Genomic DNA, 24,088 nt, shown 5'->3' on the forward strand with positions numbered 1-24,088 from the left:
TAGTATTTGGTTTGACATTATTTATGATTGAAATGGTATATCGAGAGAAAAGATTGTGTCTTAACAGCTAACTACTGAGTATTGAACTTGTGGTATTGTAAATTTAAAAGAGATATGTTGTTCTGACAACAGAATGTATAAAATAAATGAAAACAAGGAATCGTTGCAAATGATCCATGGAAGCAAAGAAATAGTTATTATAGATGTTCTACGTTACAAAGATGCAGAAAATAAACGTTGTTACCCGTATTAAAGTACCGGTCAGTTGAAATTGGATAAAAGAAATTCGCTGTGTTAAAATGGAAAAAAAAACATTGGGTTGACTATTTCACTAAAATAAACGCAATTTTTATGATTTTGATGATATTTTGGAATCTTGGTGCAGTTACCAAAGAGTCACGTGTTGGCCATATAAATAACGTATCCTTTTTTTCTTTATTTACCTTTTGGCAATTGGTATAGTTAAAGTGATTTAGTATGGAAGTCAAAATACGTTTTTGTTTACCAATTGCTACCTTGGCGACACATGACTGCACGTTCAGCGCTACGTTCTTCTATTGTTAAATATCTAAGTTAACATGCTCTAATACTATTACGTTAGCTGTTTGACCTTCCCAAGAATTTAAGCGGTCATTATTCCCATTTGTCAGCCGGCTAACATCATTGTGAATGTTACATTATTTAAAAAAAAAACCTGTCCCTTACTATAATAAAGTAGGAACGCATGCATGTCAGGTAAAGTATAACCTAATAAAATAGTTGAGTATGTTAAACTGTTTACACTAGTTGTTACGCTTTCTTAGTGAAATATTGATATCAATTTGTGCATTGAATAATTTGTATGACTTAATCTTACCCTAACTACCCTAAGGTAAATGTAGATATGTAGAATGAAAAGTGTTCTGTGTTTTTTGTAATTATGGACCCATGAACCTTGTACACATTCTCCGGGGACTTTGGACGGACTCTGCGGCATCCGCACAGATTATCCCCAAGATATATATGAAGAATGTTACAACTTTATTATGAAAATTTATGGTTGTGTGACCAGAAGAAAAACACCAGTATTAAAATCAAATATGAATTAGTTATACTTCTTTTTTATCAATCAATTTATTACATTTTTATAAAATTGTAAAACTGAAATATCACTTTTTTACTTTAATCGTTTGAATATATGCCTATTTACACAAAGTTTATCTCATTAATAAACTGACTATGATTTCATAAGAAAGAAAAAGCACAATATATCTAATGTTAACTACGCATTGTATCCATCAGGCTTGATAACATACTCTAAGCTCTCCGCTTTCAGTTTCAATGTCCGCGTGTTGTCCGTTTTTTCAAAGGTTATATATTCAGAACTGTTGTATCCTTTGAGAAGTTCCATTTCAATATCACAAATGGGCAGTTTATGATAAGATAAATCTTCAGCTGATTTAGCTACAAGGTGGTCATTAATCCTGACCGTTTGCGTTACAACTGGACTTTCATCTTCTGTCTCTAAGACTGCATATTCGTTGCCGTTATTTTTTGGTATATTCGATAAACTTGTATCTACTGTATCATTTCCAAACAATATTTTCCCATTAACGACATGATGTTCATCCTCTTCAGTAGGAAGGACTTCCTTTTCCACGTTGTATAAAGAAGCAATTATCTCCTCCTCCGGTATATTCTCTTTCTGGTATAAATTACATAATATAACGATAAAATGGTGTTTAAAGAATACATTATAATAAAACGTTATATGGTTACTTTTTAGGAATATCTAATACCGTTTATCATTGTTTATTACCATTTATAATTTGCAAAGAAATTGTATCACTTCTGTTGGTCTCACTTATCATTAAGTTTATGTCTCCTCATGAACTTTGTTTGGTATCATTTGCAAGTAAAATATTTTCTTTGCATCCGATTCGTTCAATATGCATAATGCATTTGCAAATAAAATATTTTCTTTGCATCTGAATTCGTTCAATATGCACAACGGGCTGTTTGAAGAATTGCCAAATGAGGTATAACCATTCTATAACTTAACTGATAGACCTAATAAGTCCGACAACATGATGTATGAAATAGGAATAAAAACAATGAATTGTTATATGTAATCATGCAAGTGCAAAAGAAGAGTTGATTGTCAAAAAAAAAGAAAATCAGAAAAAAAGTATAAGTAGGTTATGTCACTTACCTCGTAATCACTCTTTGTATAATCATATCCACATCTTAGGGGTTTACGAATACATTCAGGTAGAAACGGAAACAAACTATCGTAGAATGGAATAAGGTATTTTGGTTTGACTTCACCTGGCTTTTTATATCCTTTGAATAAATTCAATAACAAAATATGTTTAGAAATAGATAATTGTAAGTCTTTGTATGTAAATATATATTATTTAAGACACATTATGCCATCAGAAACGAATATTTTTTCCTTTTAAAAACGGATAAATATGACAATTATAACGTTTAAATAATTGTTTCAAAGCATGTTAAACTTCATGTAATCACCTGAAGAAAAGGGCACTAAATGTGAAAGTATTACATAAAATAGCAAAATGTAAAAGAAGAAGTATTTTGACTTCCATGAAAAATACTAAATCACTATAATTAAATTAATTACCAAAAGGCAACAGAATCAAAATGTGGTTCATATATTTGCGAATTGGTCAATATTTTGAAACAATATCTGGATACTAAAAATTAAGTTAGAAATAAGAATAAAAAAGCAAATGTTAATGGTGATTTGAAAAATATAAATTTATCGACAAGATCATATAGACGTTAAGAAATGGAACGATCATGTTTATGTAATATTGAAAATAAGAAATCGCAGATATTTGGTGTGTTGTAAGTCTTATTTAAGTCAAATAAAAAAGAATGTTTAATATATTTACACACCCGTACAAAATGAAATAATAGACCCAAATATAATTGTCAGCAAAATGCCAACAGCTCCAAACCAGTGAAATGATAAAGTAAAAAGACGTCGAAAACCAGTCCTGAAAAAAAAAACATTTTACTTCATAACCATTTTTGGGACTGTAAAACTGTAAAAGCGTCCACAGTGTTCGTTTGTGTTGTTTGGTGGCACAGCAACAATTTATTGGTTGTCTCAAATACAACATATTTTATGTCAAATTAAAGCGAGTAACAGGTTAATATCCTAGAAATATGCTTATCAAAATGATTAGGTGACCCATCAGATTTTTCAATACAAATTGACTTTGTTTAGGTAATAAATCGCATAAAATGTATCACAAAACATGTGCAATATCATGGCATTAACGAAGGAATTTTTAACATTAAAATATCCAGTGCAATCTTCACGAAACTGAATATTAAATTTACTTTAAAATGTTCCAAACCGTATCGATGAACACCTATTTGCTCATGACGGCTTAGAAGAAAAAAAGTCATGAAGTTTTTTGGAATCGAATAAATTAGTCTGTATACTTCGGTACTGATAACCGTTCCTATAGATTTATGATTTGTTGACTCTGATAAACTCTTAATGTTGTGTAAAGCAGTTTTTTGTTTGTGTGTTTGTTTGTTTTCCTTAAAAAGGAGTACCTACAATTCGGGAATTTCTAAATTTTCAGCAACTGTTGTTCCTAGTCCAATCGTTGAGTTCACCATATACATTTGTGTTGTAACATAGGTCAAGTTGAGATTACTCGAACCACTGAAAGCAAGACATTGATCAATCGGTGCCGGTGGTAGTCTCGTGTTCTTTACCGATCCTTTGGTTGTTACTTGTCCAAAAGATATGATAAACGTCACTATTGATGACAATATTGTTCCCCAAAATGCTCCCTAGACAAACAAAGCGACAAAAAACATTTGTGTTTATAATACTATAATACCGTAAAAGTTGCTTTATTTTTCTCTTTAGTTTAAACTGACTTGGGTCAAATTGGGATTTATTATACAAATTTTACATGTAAAATTTCATCATGTTTAAGTGGTGATCTACGTAAATGGAAACCAACGTAAAATAACGTCACCCCCACAACATGGTATAGGTACATTACCACTGTATTTAATAATATTAATGTATTGTAATGAATCTCATGAACTGATACTCAACCTTTGCATTTCCCCAGGGGCAAAAGGCACCAAATACAAACAAGCCGGTAAGAGGACTCCCAAATGCCGATAATACACTGGCAGCAATCTGGTTAAGTGTACCTTTGACTTTCGCTGTCATAAATGCTACAGCCATTATAAGCCCTCCAAAAAACGCAACTTGAAAAAAAGAAAAAGTGACGTTAATATATTTCCCTTTTACGTTAGAATGTCATCGTACAATGACAGCGTATCAACAAATACTAGGATACAAATAAGGAGTTAAATTGCCAAATACAGTCCTTTACATATATAAATTAGAGTAATCGCTTTTTCAAACGACGCGGCATCAAAGAATATTTCTTTCTTATCATAGAAGACAATTTTCGAAAGAAAATGAATGTAATAACAAAAAAAACTGACGAAAAGGTGCAGTTGCAATGGTGTTAACGAAATGCATATTTGTTTTTATAATTTTTAAGATATCAAGATTATAACAACTGTACAGACCCGAAATTTTTGCTATAACTGTTGCTTTAAACTCCGACACGGGTTTGATGTGTGGTTTGACTAGATCTGTCCAAAACTGTGCAGATAAACTACTGAGTCCACTCGATATTGTACTGTTGTCAAATATATGAAATAAAAATTTGTTACATTAAATTTAAAGTTAAACTGATTAACTAACTATATTGCACTGGAGTACTGTTAAAAACGCCAGTTTAGTGATATGTTTGATTTGATATTTCATGTTTTCTCTAATTTGTTAACTTAGCAACCTAGAGCGATTATAATATATTAAAGGAGATATGAATATAATATAGTCACAGGAGTAATGTTGAATGCCTTCCAACCGAGAAAATGCGTGAGTCTTACTTGGGTCAATACCAAGTTTTGTTTTCTTGTTTGAGACAACGAGAGTAATTACAGATTTGTTCATGTTTTAAATGTTGAATACTGCTCGGTGGTGTGGAGTCGGTAGCTTGAAATTTTCAAATTCTATCCATAAAAACACAATCAATCAAACCGAACCTGCAACATTTTAAATTGTTGACGTTCTGTAAGGATTCTGTATTTTTTTTCTCTCAAGTTTTCTTCAATAATGAGTTAGTAATTATGATGCACATTCATTTCAATAGTCAAATTCGTTGACATACAGATAAAAACGTGTTTCTGCGACAGAAGCCAGGTCAAAATCCATGCATAAATAAATTTATATCCTCGACGAATGTTTCTCAAAACTGACGGAGAGAGTGGTGTGTGTAGGGGTGATTAGACAAAAGTCTTTTTATTACAATTTACGAGTAGATATAAATAACCGGCTGTCATATGCATTCAGCATTTTTACCTTAATGAAGCACTGAATAACGCTGCCATGAAAAGCCCTGGTAAACCAGGTAATCCTTGAAATATGTCCATTACCATAAATGGCATGATCTGCAATACAATGTCATATTTGATATAATAAAAGTTTCGGTGACAACAAAGAATCTGAATAAAATAATAATCTTTTAAATCAGAAGAAAAATTTATTTATTATTTGCAAGTTCGAATAAAATAAGTTGTATTTTAAATGTTAAGATCTGCAATACCTGATTCGGATTCGAAATTTGTTTCGATACAAGCGGATCACATCCAATCGTATCAAAATAACCATACGCAATAACACCCTCAATAATAGCCAGGAAGCCAGTGATGAGGAATCCAGGGGCTACCCAGTACAAGACTCTTAAAGCAAAATTTGAAAAAATGTGGGTGTCTAATAGTAAAGACAGAGATCATGTTATGTTTCTGTAGCTTGAGTAAAGCACACAATAGAAGAGCAGTGAAGATATATATTTCATATAGTTTCTGAAAGTGTTCAAAACCTCAGTTCTGTTTGTACAGTATATATCTAGATCAACATGTCACTTAAGTCTTTTATATTGTTTTAGTTTGAAATTGTCAATAAATTTTCAAAGCTTTACAAACGTACCAAATTTCATAAAAAATAACTTCTGTACTGTCAGTTTTGTATTTGAAAATATCTTGATTTTTTTCTGTCTGCTTTGTTATTTTAAAAGCCGACAGAAGAGAAAAAAATGAATAAAGAAAACTTTGCAGATCATCACTTAAAATATATATTTGAATTTAACAGAAAGTGAAAGCCATGCAAAAAATGATAGTTGCTAAAGTTAAAGCCCCTGTAACGTTCTTTGAAATAATATTAATTACTTTTGTAGGTTTTAATGTCATACTTCTATATTAAAGAAACTGTTTGAGAAATATAAATAGGAAAAGGGCGGACCTCGCAGATTCGCTTTAATTAGCTCCTTTTATCACCGACAAAGAAAAGTATAATGTTTCTCACGCATCTTGCAATGGGTAAGAATAAAAAAAAACAAATTCTAAAGCGTAAACATTGTCTTGACATACTTTCTTGCTGAAGCAACATCGGGTGTAGAGCTGATTCGTTGAATGGAAGATTGGTTAAAGACAAGACCAAATCCTCGAATTAATGTTCCAATTACCAAACTCCAAAATGACTGCCGAAGTGTGGGATCTGGATTAAAACTGAAAATATTTACAAAGTGTTTTATTATGAAAGCATGTATTAATGCCAATTATCTTGACAACTTATGTTACTTTGTGTCAAGAAAAGATGTCATTTTATAGAAAACATTGTAACTCCTGAAATTTTGTTACTTAAAGATCACGCAATGAGTTTTAAAGAACTTTTTAACAAATCTAATTTTATACTTATTCTTCATTTTAAAAGGGTTATTAAAATATACAAATGTATATATCGGCAGGTTTTGAATCATTAGCTAATAACAAGGAAAAATGATAAGAATATCTGCAATCATGGTATCAAATATAAGAAAAGGAATCAACAACATACTCAAAAAAGTTAAGACGTCCATTGTCTCTCGCAATTTCCCAGGTTTTACTTACACCACCGATTTTGATGGTACCCTATAGAAATCAAGTATCTTCAAATATAAATCTATATCAACATAGAATAAAAAACAGAATTCCTAAACACGCCTAAAATAGAGACAATAAGAATCCCTAATGAAAGCCCAAAACGGCAAAATTGAAAATGTTGCAGGCTCGGTTTGGTACTGGAGAGTGCAAGTTACCGTAAGTGCAAGTTACTGTCCATGCCCCTTAGCAACGGCTTAATCTTTTTTGTAAAAAATTATTAGGTCATTATTTCATTTTCTAATCATACGTTTTGTTATTTTTATAAAGAAGTGGTGATAAAAGTGTGCAGTTGACATAGGAACCGTGTGCCAACCATCACATATTAAAGTATTTTTAAACATTCTACCATATGTATTCTTATATTTAGCACACTGGCTAAAATCAGGTCTTAAATGTTTAATATTACCTCGTGTACGTGAATGAGGATTGCAATGATATAATTCGTAGTTATACATTATCTATGTTTTAAGTATCAAAAGTTATAAACTGACCTGAGCCACGACGGCAATAAATCCGGCATACATGATTATAAACTGAAATACGTCTGTCCATATAACAGCCTTTAAACCACCCTGAAATTTAACACTGTTGAATATTGGTTCGTGCATTTGAATATGCATAAACGTTTCAACAGTAATGAACGTATATTTTGTAGTATAGATATGTAAGAACGAAATGTGTGATATGATTTATCATTTCACGCATAGAATGACGTTTTAATGGTTACTTAGCTCCCTGGTAGCAATTGTGTACCAACGGTCATTTTATCAACTTTCTATTTTTTCTATTTCAAAGTAAGATCCGCCAATTAAAGATTAAATTGGTAAACAGATATCAAAGATACTTGAACTTGTTTCTTTAAATAGATTAATATATTAAATATTAAATCATATTAATTACTCTAGCAATATGTAATGCATATATCAAGTAACTTGAAATTTAACATGACAAATACTTACATAAGATAACGTGAAAATAAAACTTACTATTGAAGTGTAAATGACTGCAGCGACGGCTATAGAAGTTATTGAAACCCAATTAGGTAATCCAGTCACTGAAAATCAGAGACATGTTCTACACAATTCTATTATTGACAAATGAAAAGAAATATTTATTAACATAGGTAGTTAAGCATCATTTGTGCAGGTATAGCAGGACTACTGTAGTCTTGTCATTGAAAAAAAGGTGTAAAAACAATAACATACGAGCAAAACTTGATTTAATTAAAACATAGCGTAGAAAACCCTGTCTTACCGACATACCTAACGTGTTTGCTATGTCTGCATTGAATTTACTATCATCACTGCATAATTTTCATTTTAACAATATTTAATGATTCAACTAAAATTGTATTTAATGGTACAAAGTAAAAGAAATATTACAAAGTGAAGGGATGATGCGTTTTCTCTTTAACAATGGTTATATGACGATTTTATTGTTCGTTTATTGCATATGCATTATTATTGACATTAACAATTATTTTGTTAAGATAAAATAGAAACGAAAATATCCAGAATTTTAAATCTATTGCACGAATTTTAAACCTTTTTTACTTTCATCTTAAATATAAATGGAGTGTTTCCTTCTTCAAATTCAACGTACCTGCTTCTAGAGCCGTTGCTGGACCAAACAAAACCACTCCCATATAGCCCGTCTACAAATCAAACAGAAAAAAAAGATTTTAGAGTTATTCGATTGTAATCGGGAAAAGTAAATGCGTGTATATTTTTTCTGTATTTCCAAATACAGAACTAAGTCTCGTAAATTGTTTTCTAATAACACGCTGTTTTTTTATTTCTTTTTATTTCTTTGATTTGTTTTAAGATTGAATGCCATTTCTTGGTGACATCAATGACAACATTGCATGATTAACTTCATTGTTAGAAAACATTGGACAAAGATAAACTTACGTATACAAGCATAGCTAGAATGGTCCCTAGGATTCGGACAGCATGGCTTTCGAACCTTAGCTCTAAATACTGAAATAAAAAGTTTACATATTCCCTAATCTTATCACATTTTAAATCTAAATCATAATGACTACGCCGTTTGACTTTCTAAATTTCGTGTATTTTAGTAACTATTTCCATTAAAACAATAACCTTATATTTTGACCACGCTTACACAAACGCCAATTCAACGCACAACTTTTGCACTGACGGTACTGTGCTTCAAATGATATCATGTGTGCGATTTCCGGAATAACTTGAAATAATCGTGTATCTGGTTCTATTTTTAAGTAATTCCGATAATTTATCCAATATTCTTAAAAGTGTTTGATATTTTTTTGTTGATAGATCTTTATTCGTTGTAACATTAACAATACAATGATACGACAAAATTATGGAGAGAGCATTAGACCAAAATTAGAACAAAAATAATTAAAGTTGATAAATGTTTTATTGGGTTTTTTAACCACTGTTTGTACTGTTTGTCCCTAATATATTTTCGTTACGAATTGCTGATAAAAGCAAGGTACATACCTCGTAAGCACTTGTGATTTTCAACGGGTGCATCAAAGGAACTATAATAATTATGGATAGAATATTGGCGAAGAAAAATCCTACCCCACCCATAAAAGTTTGTATGCCATATACATAAACCTGTGAAATAATAAAGTCATAAATACATATATGCTATTAGAACAGTAAATATATTTAGTAATTGTAGCAAAGTGGTAAACTTTCTAAGAATGTAAAAATATGTTTTCCCTTAACCTTTTCTATGTATCTTTATATCGTGCTAATAATAAACTATTTTTGAAAATCATTTAACATTGAAAACATTTTAGCAACGGAATGTGATGACATATTTAAAAATAAATTCAATAATATAAAGCTTACATACATTTGGCATCTCAAGCTTTAACTAAGGTGCTTTTGCGTGATATAGGGTATTCGTCCGATTAAAAATACCTTAATATTGTTTGAAAGACTTTCAAAATAAATAATGATTAATAAATACCTCAGCGGGATGGCCAAGCATAAGAATCGAGGACTCAAAAGATACTAACAGTGATATTGCAACCGGAAGTATAGCCATCTTTCTATTTCCAACGAAAAATTCCGATGTTGTCCGTTGTTTCCCGCCAGAAAATGCATAATAAATCCCTATTGCAAGCGAGACAAGAACAGTGAATCCAAAAACACAATAATCTGCAATATGAAAACCAACTCCTGGCTTCCACATGTTTGTGATTTACTTTTTATCCCTTATTTCAACGAACTGTACTGTTGTCTTTGCCTCCTGACTGTTTCCCGTATACAAACTTTCATAAATTACATTAAGAACATGTCAAAAATATTAAACGATGGACAGTAGTCTTCTGAAGGCGAATAAAACATCAAACAAATGCACTGAGATATATGCAAAAAACTAATTTTACCTGCTATATAGATGGCAAAAAGCTCATGATATTGAATAATAATTTTCATTATTTCGTCATAAAGAAGAATACATAGCATAATAAATTATGTAATCACGTGTGACTTAGACCCATATTAGAATACTTAGTATTCGTACATCATGATATATGTTCATGACATTTTAACATTGTTATTCACCAGCCATTTGTAGTAGTTTATGCAGATTCCGTTTTTAATTGTGTATTATTCCAGACGGCATTTAATCTAACATGGTTTTATTTATATACACTTTTACTACTCATCACTGTAGTATATTTGCTATTTCCTTTCTTCCTTATCATCATCATGCATATCATTAACATCTATATAAGCATGTAGTATGTAACATCAATATTAACATTATGAAAGTCGTCTTCCTTTTCAGCACAGCGGCATCACCAGCCGCAGTTACCACAACTTCACAATCATCAAGAAATGCCATCACCAATTTCATCATCGCCGACACAATAAGCCTTATAACTATCTCCATCTTTTTTAAAAAAAATGATGTACATGAACGCAAGTTTGAATTTACTCACCTATCTCTTGTAATCAACCGATTAAGGCTTATCACACCTGGAAGTACCATAAGTTTACAAAGGGTTGCCATCTTAAATAAAAGAATAAGTTCTATCTGCCTTTCTCAACTGATCTTTAACTTTAAGTAACTGTTTTAAGCCTTTTAAACAATAAAAAGATGTTTATATTTTTCTCTTCTTATTATCATCATTTCATTTCCTTTTGTTTGTACTTATAAATGGACAGGGATATGACATCAAGCAATTAAATAGCATTACATTGAATTATTCATCCTATATGCAGCAACACCCAGGATCACACACGCACTCGCGCGCGCGCGTACACACACATAACTAAGTCTTCATTCTATTTGGTCACTCAAATTATAAAAAGTCGTTTAACTTGAAGAAATATCTTTGATTTTCCATCAGCATGATTTGATCTACAACATACAACTTACGGTGGTGAACGACTGACCTGGTTTTGAACAACATGTTGTTAATAAAATACGTTATATAGTTAAATAAATGTAAACCATGTAGGAAATTGTTTTGTGCTCTTCAAAGTAATGAGCTTCTAAGTACTGTTTAAACATAGTTCGAGCTGATGTTAATACATTATTCATGACCTTTATTGTCATCTTTTCTACTGTTAACAAAAGTATTAAGCTCTTCTATTCTATGCATACATAACTGTTTTCTAAAATTAATGCTTTCCATAAATTAAACAACAATCACCGTTTCTCTTTCGTTTATCTTGTTTATTAAATATATGTAAATTAAAGCAAATATATATAAATGACAGTCGAAATATGATAATAAAATAGCAAAAAATAAATATCTGTTCTATTGATCAGGCTTGATAACATACTCTAAGCTCCCAGCTTTTACTTTCAGTATCTGTGTGTTGTCCGTTTTCTCCAAAGTAATAAATTCAGAGCTTTTGTAACCTTTTAGAACTTCCATTTCAATTTCGCCAGTTTGTGGTCTATGATAAGATAAATCTCCAGTTGATTTAACTACAAGATTGTCATTTCGTATATCCGTTTCCGTTACAACTTGACTTTCATCATCCGTCTCTAGCATTACATATCCATTGCTGCTCTTTTTCGGTAATACAGATAAATTTGTATCAATTTCATCGGTGCCAAAGATTGCTTTTCCATTGACGACATGATGTTCATTTGCATCCTGTTCCGAAGGAATGATTTCCTGTTCCACGTTGTATAAAGAAGCAATTATTTCCTCCTCGGGTAAATTCTCCTTCTAGTAAAAATAATGATAGAATATATTAATTATTCTCTTTCTGATAAAAGTAATGACTTTATGTAACAATAAAATGGTAAAACTACGTATCTAGAAAACTATTTATAAAGGTTCATAACATTTTATGAAACCTTACATTATAAATGTTATTATAAATCTTTACAAACATCTGATACAATTTATTACTAGTTATAACTATTTATAATTTGCTAGGAAATTGTAGGACTGCTGTTCGTGTGTTTCATTATCTAAATTTGTATCTTCTCTTTATAAGTTACAAATAAAATAGTTTTGCCGTCGATTAGCTCAAAATAAAGGATTGCCGAATGAAGTATCAACATTTTATAGTAACTTTATTGATATAACATAATAAGTTCGACAAGCATAAAATAGAAATGAAAACAATGAATTATTGCATGTAAACATTGCAAAACAACACAAACGAGGATGCTTTTCATTAAAAATCAAAATTCAGAAAATAACGGTCTAAATTCGCTACCTACCTCGTAATCAGTCCTTGTATAATCATATCCACATCTAAGAGGTTTACGAATACATTCAGGTAGAAACGGAAACAAGCTATCGTAAAATGGAATAAGATACTTTGGGTTGACTTCACCTGGCTTTTTATATCCTTCAAATAACAACAAAATACATGCTACTGGTACTAATGTAATCAGTTGTACAAATACATATTTCACTTGATTAAAAAGAAAGCATGTGATTACCGATTTATGTAAATGTATCTTCAATCGTTACGCCTATGCAAAATAATGTATCATTTAAATGCTATTGGTAATTCTGATCGTATGTTAAAGATGAATTTCCTGGTACGATGACTTACGTTTTAAGAAATGAAACATTCATGTTCATGTACCGGTTATCATTAAATGATGAAAATGTAAACAGACGAAATTTATGAAGACAAACCAAAGAAAAATAAGCATATTTACACACCAGTACAAAATGAAATAAAAGATCCAAATATAATCGTCAGCAATATTCCGACAACTCCAAACCAGTGAAATGATAATGTAAAAATACGCCGGAAACCAGTCCTGAAAGAAAAACAACTTCAACTACAAAACTGTTCCTTTGAGGTTTAAAGGTGTCTACAGTTTCTTGTAGTTTTTTTTCTTATCAACGAGTTATATACGTACACATTTATATGCCTATATCCCAAATTCCATAAATATGAAGCTTAAATGCGTAGGTAAAAGCCTTTAATAAAGTTTAAAATTTTAATTTATTTTTTCTCTAATTTGACAAAGTCTCAATCAGCGTTACTGAATAGTTAAGGCAAAGAAATCTCTTTAGGAAATTACTCTATAGAAATCATCTCGAACCTGTGCAAGATCATGGCATCAAAGACAAAAATAAAGTTTTGACAGAAGTCATATTCATTGTATAGTGCACAAAATGGAGCATCATATTTAGTTAATTGTTTAAATTTGTAACTGCTGTTCTTCAAATTCGACATCAATGAAGAGCTAGCTACATGATCACGGCGGCTTTGCAGGGAAGGAAATATCATAAAACTTGTGAAATTGAATAATGTACATTATATATACCTTGGTTCTAATAACCATTCCGATAGAACTTCTTAATTAAGAATAGTGTTCGAAATGACTTTCATTACGGTTTTTAAAATGAGCATGTTTATTTTGTTACTTTACAAAAAATACTTACAATTCAGGAATTTCTAAATTTTCCGCAACTGTTGTTCCAAACTCCATCGTTGAGCTAAACATATACATTTCTGTTGTAACATCGGACATGTTGAGATTACTCAAAATACTTGAAGTAAAACATTGATCAACCGGTGCCGGTGAAAGCCTCGTGTTCCTTACAGATCCTTTGGTTGTAACTTGTCCAAAAGATATGACAAAGGTCACAATTGATGACATTATTGTTCCCCATAAAGCTCCCTAGACAAACAAAGGAACAAAAACATGTTTGTTTATAATACCTAACAGATGCATGACTTGCAGTTAACTTAACGGTCATCATATCTTAACATATAATATAAAGGTAAGGAAATGTAAAACCTGTATGCAATTTTATATATTGTCCATCAGGTGTTGTAAGCAAATCTTTGGGAACAATAATTTTAATAATAAGTGCAATGACCTTTTGAGTCTTTCTGAAAGTGGAAATGAATGCCATCACAAAACACAATTGCATAACTAAATTCAGTACCAGAGTATTCCATTCTATTTATGTGAAACAATGACTGTTATGAACCAATACTTCACCTTAGCATTCCCCCATGGACAAAAAGCACCAAATACAAATAAGCCGGTAAGGGGACTCCCGAATGCCGATAATAAACTGGCAGATATCTGGTTAAGAGTTCCACTGACTCTCGCAGTCATAAATGCTACAGCCATTATAAGTCCTCCAAAGAACACAACTGAAGAAGAAGGTTATAAACATATTGATATTTTTATTACGTTATTTGTACATTTTACCACACAATGTTTAATCAAATATATCTAATTAACAGCCACGGTAGTAACCAAGTGCGCCTTAAAATAGTGACACCTGTTTTAGTTTCCTCAAACAACACAAGATAAGAAAGGGTTTGTACTTTATGACCAACTCTTAAAAAGTAATGTACTACTAAAATATAAGATATAACAGACATCGAAAGATTAAGCCAGCAGTAGCTATTTGTATTAAAGCACGATAATTACTATAAGTAATGTACATACCAGAGAATTTTGCTATAACTGTTGCTTTAAACTCCGACACAGGTTTGATGTGTGGTTTGACTAGATCAGTCCAGAACTGTGCAGATAAGCTACTGAGTCCACTCGATATTGTACTGTTGTCAAATATATCAAATAAAAATTTGTGACCACCATAGATAAACTTTAAAAAGCAAAATTGTATTTATTGCTAATTAACTCACATCAAACTGGGGCATTGTAACAAATCATTTGTTTTATTTTTAATTAATGTGAAAACGTATAAGAGAAAAAAATTCATTTAATATGATATAACAAAGAGGAATACATATTATGTTATGTAATACATGGAGATTTTGACCCTATGACTAAAATCAATTGCTACTTCACTAGGGTCAAGACTTATTTTCTCATATGACGTCATTTCTTGCGAACTCAAACGGTTTTCAGCTTTCTCCAATAGATTCATTCAGAAACATTCGTTCATATAAATTGTAGTTATTCTTTGAATCATAATTATATTAATATCTTATTCCTAAACCATTGTGACAATTTCGGCCATTTTGTAACCTCTTCATATTTCTCAGTTTCCAGTGTTCACATTTATGATTCAGCTTAGCTACTGCAATTGTCTTTGGGAGCATTTTTAAATGCAGATGGATTTAGAGGGATCAATTTAATATCTTCAACTTAATAGTAACGATTAGCATTAAACGGGGAAAAAATGAAACCGTTATATACCTTAAAGAAGCACTGAATAACGCTGCCATAAAAAGCCCTGGTAAACCGGGTAATCCTTGAAATATATCCATTACCATAAACGGCATGATCTGGAAAAGTGTAACATAACAATTTATTTATAAATGAAAGCAACAATCTAATTACGTTTTGAATGACTTGGAAACGCTTCATAAAACACGATCATGTGTTATCATATCTTTTATTTGTCCCTATTGTGCAACAAAGATGTACGATAAATTAGTATGTATAATAGGACGATGTGACACAGCCCGGCATTTGTTTTTATAATTTGTATGTAGAAATTATCTGGTTCTGAGAAATCATAGTTTGTTGGGAAAAAGGAAAGGTGACTTTTCAGAACATATCAATGGTTTTAATATACCCCAAAACCGATATCAATGACAATCTTATCAATACTCTAAATAATTTATTTTCTTTATATATAAAGCGTTTTTGTAAATCACATGTTAAACTTTCTGAAAAGTTTTTACCTGAATAGAATTAAAAGTAGTTTTACACTCATCCATTAATCTATTTACCTGGTTTGGATTCGAAATTTGTTTTGAAACCAGTGGGTCACACCCAATTGTGTCAAAATAACCATACGCTATAACACCCTCTATTATTGCCAGGAAGCCAGTGATTAAGAATCCAGGGGCTACCCAATATAGGACTCTGAAAAAAATGATTACTGAATCAGTATTTATTGGTGTAAAATAATAAAAATAAAGATGCTATCATATAAATATTAAATTGCATGCAAGTAAATGTTTTCATACATTTATTTACTATAATAAAAATATAAAACCACAATATATAAGTGTGCTATATTTAAAGTATCTTCCAATCACGTAATATATATTATGAACATATAAAAACGTACTCGCTTCCGTTTAAAATTATGGTACAAATTTAAAAGGGATTGTCAATAAATGCAAAATATTGAAAATGTCCAAGTTTAACTTATAAAATAATGAAGAAATTATCCCACTGGTTCCAGCTTAGAATGAATCTTATGTCAGAGGCAGCGATTGACTTAAAATAATATATTTTTTTTATAAATATATCAAGGCCCACAAATCTACACCAACTGGTGCTATTGTATGTCATCGGGACTATTACAGGTTGGTACATGTATGAGAGAGTCAAATGAAAACTCGGCATACTTTCTTGCTGAAGCAACATTGGGTGTAGAGCTGATTCGTTGAATGGAAGATTGGTTAAAGACAAGACCAAACCCTCGAATTAATGTTCCAATTACCAAACTCCAAAATGACTGTCGCAGTGTGGGATCTGGATCAAAACTGAAAATAATCACACATTAATTTGAAATCAGATCATTTATGCGAGAGCCATGATTTCTTGACGACTTCATACTGATAAATGCTGTTACGAAAATATTGCGTTTTATCGACAACTTGTAATAATTGATCCTAAAATATTGCCACAAAAAGAAGATGCCATCGGTTTAAATGTGATTATTTTCTTATACTGGATATTCTGTGTGCGTTCTAAAAATAGTTTGCCTACAACATTTCATGAACTATAACAAATAAGAATAGCTGTCGTAATCTTTTACAAATATAAGAAAAAATATACATCATACTCGAAAAAATTAAGACGTCCCTTTTCTTTCGCGATCTCCCAGGTTTTACTTACACCACCAATTTTAAGAGTGCCCTATAAATAAAATAAAAATATATTGGGATAGGAATGTATTTTTGAAATCATTATGTTTTTCTGAATAATGTGTAATATATTAAGTATCAAACAAATCATTTATTAATTATTAGCAATAAAGCGAACAAAATAATATACATATATTATTCATATGATAATATAATTTTTTCTGTGTGTGCTAATATTTTTTCAATTGCACATGATTATGCTTTAGTCTAAATCTGTGTTCTAAATGACAAAGGTGAATCTGACCTGAGCGACAACAGCAAAGAAGCCAGCGTACATGATTATAAACTGAAACACATCTGTCCATATAACAGCCTTTAATCCACCCTGGAATGTTACAATTTATCGTAAGTGTTTCGTGCATATGAATATAAATCCGGTTTTGTGATAACTCACGTATATTTCAAAAGGTAATGGTATTTTAATTTTAATGATGCCTTAATTATTCCTTAAACTGAAAAAATGCCCATCCAAAGGAATATAGTGAGAGAAAGGTGAAAGTAAGATAGCCATAGTTTATTTCAATTTTATAATTCCCTTCGCATAAATGACCAATAACTCACCTGGCCCAAGGAATTTTTGTAAATATCCATCAGAATTTACTTGTAACTTTCCATTTATAAAAAAAGAGTAAGGCAATCTTTCTACATTTTAGGCAGATGTGTATTTTAGCCTAAACATTACCGATATCAACTTTTGGTCAATCACCATCGTAGAAGTCAATCTATTGAAATATATAGTCAGTTCAGATCAACTTGACAATGACACAATGAGCATGATGTCTCTTTAATTGCGTGATATCAAATAAAATAACTGCCGAATGTCAAGTAATCTTGTTTTTTAGTTTAATTTAAGATAGCTGTTTTTTTAAATACAAAATTTATAAAATCATTTGTATTAAGGTATTTTACACCAATATTTTTAAACATGATCAACAAGGTCCACGTTCCCTTACGTGTTAATCATTTCTAAAAATTGATGTGAACATCAAGGCATTTCTAAGTAACAATATGGTATGCTCATTTTAAGAAACCGAACATTTAAATATCATACGCTGTATAATACACAATTGCTACATTCCTGTATTAAAATATCAATCAAACTTACTATTGACGTGTAAATGACTGCAGCGACGGCTATAGAAGTTATTGAAACCCAATTAGGTAGCCCGGTGACTGTAAATTTAAAAAAGAAGAATTTCTGTAAAACGTATCACTAACAAATAAAATTATATAAACATTAGTACAAAGGTAGTTATTCTAGCATATCATCTATAATACAGAATATGCAACGATATCATGGCATTCTTGTCATGGAATTAGACGTCTGCCTCTCAACCTAGAGATCATGGGTTAGAGCCCTATCCGGGTCACGGCCATGTTTTTTCATATGACACCAGTACTGGTTGGTTCCAGGAAGCGGACTCGAAAGTGATTAATGTAAGTTGTATGAACTTGTTTGGCAATCGAACTAAAATAAATATGTTTAAACCAGTCAAAATGTAAACAAAATATGACTTAATGAAAAGATTTAATAAATGTATCATGATATCGATTTAACGAGGGCGAAGTTGATGATCACGCGTTGGTCTTCTTGAAACCATTACATTCCTGATGATATTATTGTTCGTATACATTATATGAATTGTAATTTTCGTTAACGGTTTTATTGTGAATTTTGGTGAAAGTTAGAAACATTAAAAAGTAAGTAGTTGTAAAGTTTAAAGGAAAACTTATTTATTTTCATTTCAAAAAACATCTCAAAAAAGATGACCAGTATTCTTTGTCTTACATACCTGCTTCAAGAGCCGTTGCTGGACCAAACAGTACAACTCCCATATAGCCGGTCTGCAAAAGTCCAATAAAATATTTAATTATGTTTAAAGTAAAAAAAATACCGAAATAATATAAACTGTTTTGTTTTACAACTCAAAGTGTAGTTTCAATATGAACAGTGTTTTACAATACATTTGATCATAAAGTTAATTTCATTTTCCTTTACAATTATTGAAGTTCTGTGTGTTTAACAATGTAAGCAATTAACAAACACAAATAAAACTTACGTATCCAAGCATTGCTAGAATTGTACCTAGGATTCTGACAGCATGACTTTCGAACCTTAGTTCTAAATACTGAAATTATAAATTAAAAAAAAACACACTTGGTATAAATATTCTGGGGAATCAAATAAAATGATGATAAAGATCAACAAGGTAAGGCGACGTTCACAGAATGAAACTCCTGTACCATTCAGCCACACCAGCAGGGCATCCAGAAGGCACAGAACTAATTTCAAATGACCAGTGCTGTCTTTCGATGGCAATTATTTTCAGTAACTATTTGCTTTATAAACTTTAAAATAAAAGTCAACCACCCTCTTAAACCTATTCTGACTCGATTATACTGAAATAACGGTTTTAATTTTCTTTTGTATAACTAAATGTTATTATTCCCATCAATTATACTACTATTGAACAACAGTTTAAAAATATAAATCATGAAAATGACTAGATAAAAAGTAATAACTTATATTTATTATAGTCTCATGTTTCATTATAAATTATAATGATAAAAGTTTTAAAGAACATACCTCGTAAGCGCTTGTGATTTTCAACGGGTGCATTAAAGGAACTATAATAATTATGGACAGAATATTGGCTAGGAAAAATCCAAACCCACCCATAATTGTTTGTATACCATACACGTAGACCTGTAAACATAGCAAAGTAATTTAAATGAATAAAACAAAAGCTGCTATAACAGACATATAAGCATGATCAAAATATGTAATTAATGTGCATTCAAGTGAACGTAAAACACATATTTATTTTAGGTTATTGTAGAAAATTGAGAGCATTAAAGAAAGTAAAAAAAGACATATATTAAGCATTTTTTCCTTATAAAATTATTACAATTTGTCATGATCGGAAAATATAAATGGTGCAAAAAATAGAAGTTATATATTTAAAAATTTATTTTAATCCAAATTTGATAAATGTTCTTGTAAAATGAATTGATATTCTATTTTTTATAATTATTTTCAACTAAAATTTCTTAAGAAAAACTTGTTTTTATAAAAGCACCAGGCTTTTAGGAATTCCAAATGATTCATTTGGCAATAGGACTTTACATTATATACAATTAGTTGCAGTGAAATGATAAAATAGTTTTGGTGTGCTCTCTTTCTCGATAAAATTGCCACTGGCCAATAATAAGTTACCAGATATAGCGCAAATGCTTGACAAATAAGATTTTTACAATAATAAATGTACCTCTGCAGGTTGGCCTAGCATAAGAATCGAAGACTCAAACGATACTAACAGTGATATTGCAACCGGAAGTATGGCCATCTTTCTATTTCCAACGAAAAATTCCGACGTTGTCCGTTGTTTCCCGCCAGAAAATGCATGATATATTCCAATTGCAAGTGAGACAAGAACAGTGAATCCAAAGACACAATAATCTGCAATATGAAAACCTACACCTGGCTTCCACATGTTTGTGATTTGGGTACTATCTCAATTTGTTACTTGTACTATCAATGTTTTGTGTAAATAATCAAAAGAATTTCATTTGAACCAGCTTACTATATAATTATCCTTTTATTAAGATGAATAAGATATGTAGCTCATACACTTGGGGGTTTAGTCATAAATGGCTGTACTTTTATATATGCAATTCATACGTGATATTGAATATTAATACAATTAATCGTGGAAGTTAAATTTAATGCTTGTGAAGTGGTTGACTTTAAATTTCTACAATTTTATTATTACATCATTATGTAATAAAGTGTTAAGTTGACCCATCTTTTAACTTAATTGATATTCGTAGATCATGATTCGAGCATGGTTATACATACAATATTGTAGTACATGTATAACAATTGAAAGGTTTCTTTCTACATAGTTTGTTTTATCATATTTATAATTCTGAATTGATCAAACATGTTATATATTCGATCCTTTAAGATCGTTCAGCAGGATATAATTGTTGTGTGTATGTTTGTGATACTATTAGTTCCTTGTATTTTAACTCTTTCTTGTTGTGTTATTTAAGTATTCCTACTTGAACACTGTATAATCACCTTTGGGTATTTTGCATGCTCTTTACATTTGACGCCTAATCTGTGATATGCAGGTTTCATAAGCTCTGATCCCTATCGCAATTTCATAATAATAATGTTAGTCCTGCCAATTGCTTCCTCGTTTAGGGCAAGCGCACTCTTTATCTTGGGGACCATAAGCCTATTTTGAGGATAGGGCGCTAACGCATGCTTGCAATTACTAATAACCTTCATTTACTGAATAAATCATGCCGAGTATGCAACATTTTTAATTAAGCCGTTTGAGTGTTCTACAGGGATTCCTTTTTTCTATTTTATTTTTCACACAGTTTTTAATCAAACTTGTTTTGTTTTATTAAAACACACAGATATATATCAAATTTTACTTAACTGTAAAAATAATTATCGCCATATTGTTGTTATGTTTTCTTCTATATAATCATCAACATAATTATTATTAGCCAAAGCAGGACAATCATCGTCATCTGCAGCACCAGCATCATCGCAATGACCAAACTTATTTTCTTTAGCATTAACAATAGCTTTATGATCGGTAGTATCAGCAGCTTCATCACCAATACAAACCACCATCAGTATCACCAACACAGTCATCATATTAAGCATCATTACTTTTATTTGTAGTTTTATCAAAAGAAATGTTTAAAGTATAGTGCCGTCGAGTATCGTATGGCAAGTCTTACTACAGGCTAATATCTTTACTCTGTTTATTAAATATTTAATTCACATGAGGACATTACAAATATTTATTATTGATGATATTGTACAGTTTTCAAAATGATTATCATTGGCCTTGGTCCTACCGCTAAACCACATTTTTCTACTTTTATTTGTTGTCATTAGTAATGTATTACATGTAGTATTTTAATGTTTTGTAGTATTATCATGTTAATAATACCTATTGAACAACTGTGTCATTATGTAAGAGGTATGGTTTTGACAGGACAAAAACTTTAAGTAGCTTTAATCTTCATTGAAGTATATGATGGCAATTTACTTGTCTAGGATTTTTTTTCTGCGTTTGTCCGTGCATATACATGTAAGGAAAATTATAATATTTCTGTACATGTTTAACACTTACCAAATACGGTCTGAATATCGTTAAGAAATAGACTGATTAATGCTTTACAAATGGTCCTTGTAAGACAAATGTCAGTAATCTTCTACAGCCATTTTAGACGGGAAAGAAAGAACGTTTGTCTGATAATATGACAACGTCTTACATGTACTTGATAATGTTTTCAATGACGGTTTGTTACAATACCAAGCTTTTAAAAATCTAATTATTAATAAAGAAAATATAGGAAACATTCTACGAAAATCTTGACCATGCATTAAAAATCTGAAATCATGCTTACTTTGCTTGACTTTTGTACTCTTTCTTGTAAACTCTTATCAGCTTATCAGCTTTAGGCAAACTATTCACCCTTAAAGTGACATTATACTCATTTCTTTCTATCGTCATGTTGAGCTCAATTGATTATATACTATGTTTTTAAAAGATTGACTGTTAAAATGGTGCATGCAAAATGTTTAGGATGAAGTATAAATCTGCTTAAAAAGATAACAAAGACAACCCACTCTTTTTTAAATTGAATATTAAAGGTAATTTCCGATGGATGTTTATAGAAGTTTCATTGGTCAACGTGCATAATTCATCGTTCGTGTGAAGTATAAAAAAATTGAAAGGAATTACGGCAATTTAACATGTTTACTCACTTTAAACATTTGGATGATGGACATAATGTCACTTTAAGCGTTGGGAATATTGGGAACCAAATGGCAGTTCTTCTTTGTAATTCTTTTATTTATTAATTCGGTAAATATACATTTCAAGACACGATTGCAATGATATCAACATATATAACATATCATTGAATGACAAGTGCCAGTACCAAGAATGACACAAAAAGATACCGAAAATAATACCAATGAATATGTGTTAATTAAGTCAATTATCTAGTCAAAGAAATTAAAAATGGTAATACACTATTTTGTATTTTATTTCTATCCTCAAAATGTATTATTAACCTAACATAATTATATATGTCTGCCGCATGCAGCTGGCACACATTTAGTTTCAATTTTGAAAAAGAATTATAGATAGAAATGTGTTGATATAGTTCCTAAGAGCAATAGTGCATGCTCAAGATCCTTTTTTGAAATTAAAACAGCAGGATTACATGTTGTTCTGGGACTTTTTATTCTGCTATCGTACAACAGTCTGCTTACACACAATATCCATGTATGTTAAGTAACAATATCATTATTTTTTACGACATTTTGACAATCAAACACAAGATAATGGAAACAACATTATTTTACCATTTGTCTTACATATTTTGTTTACCCTTTATTTACTAGATTTATTTTAGATAGACATTGTCACATAAAAGACAACACATACACAAATCCAGGCTTATGACATCACAATGGTGTTGGACAACTCAATACGATGTCAAAGAATCGTTTCCAAAACAAAACAAAAACAAAAATATGTCGTTCGTCACATCTATTTATTTCCTAACTTTTTACAATCATTGTTAATCAACTTTTTTAGAAGAAGATTTGTCAACAATTATAAATTCTGTATTTATAAATTATATTTTAAATTCAGTCATTGTTTTGAAATCAGTTATATACTAGGAGCTGAGTTATTCAAACA

General features: G+C 30.7%; 1 protein-coding gene across 1 annotated transcript; it reads right to left on the reverse strand.

The window, feature by feature from the left end:
- Nucleotides 1–1,166: 1,166 nt before the first annotated feature.
- Nucleotides 1,167–20,926, reverse strand: LOC132743947 (uncharacterized). Its single transcript, XM_060732548.1, has 32 exons — nt 20,612–20,926; nt 19,930–20,049; nt 19,403–19,471; nt 19,136–19,187; nt 18,448–18,515; nt 17,587–17,667; nt 17,261–17,334; nt 16,821–16,958; nt 16,194–16,329; nt 15,655–15,743; nt 14,938–15,050; nt 14,479–14,636; nt 13,913–14,151; nt 13,181–13,281; nt 12,727–12,857; nt 11,829–12,223; nt 10,000–10,234; nt 9,519–9,638; nt 8,946–9,014; nt 8,638–8,689; nt 8,022–8,089; nt 7,527–7,607; nt 6,950–7,023; nt 6,484–6,621; nt 5,661–5,796; nt 5,417–5,505; nt 4,579–4,691; nt 4,091–4,248; nt 3,578–3,816; nt 2,902–3,002; nt 2,192–2,322; nt 1,167–1,684 (listed from the first exon to the last, which is right to left on the reverse strand). Exons 1-32 carry the CDS (start codon nt 20,834–20,836, stop codon nt 1,262–1,264), a joined length of 4,416 nt encoding a protein of 1,471 aa, XP_060588531.1. The 5' UTR covers nt 20,837–20,926; the 3' UTR covers nt 1,167–1,261.
- Between the last annotated feature and the right edge of the window lie 3,162 nt (nt 20,927–24,088).

The sequence above is a fragment of the Ruditapes philippinarum genome, unplaced genomic scaffold, assembly GCF_026571515.1.
Source record: "Ruditapes philippinarum isolate M1 unplaced genomic scaffold, ASM2657151v2 ctg3954_1_1_1_1, whole genome shotgun sequence".
NCBI classification, from domain to species: Eukaryota; Metazoa; Mollusca; class Bivalvia; order Venerida; family Veneridae; genus Ruditapes; species Ruditapes philippinarum.

What these genes read in the sequence shown, in the direction of transcription:
- LOC132743947 (XM_060732548.1), bottom strand. Translation starts at nt 20,836, where the DNA reads ATGTGGAAGCCAGGTGTAGGTTTTCATATTGCAGATTATTGTGTCTTT. An exon ending in TTCTAGCAATGCTTGGATAC is followed by an intron (nt 19,188 to 19,402) that starts GTAAGTTTTATT and finishes GGACTTTTGCAG; the next exon opens with ACCGGCTATATGGGAGTTGT. An exon ending in AGCAACGGCTCTAGAAGCAG is followed by an intron (nt 8,090 to 8,637) that starts GTACGTTGAATT and finishes TCTGATTTTCAG; the next exon opens with TGACTGGATTACCTAATTGG.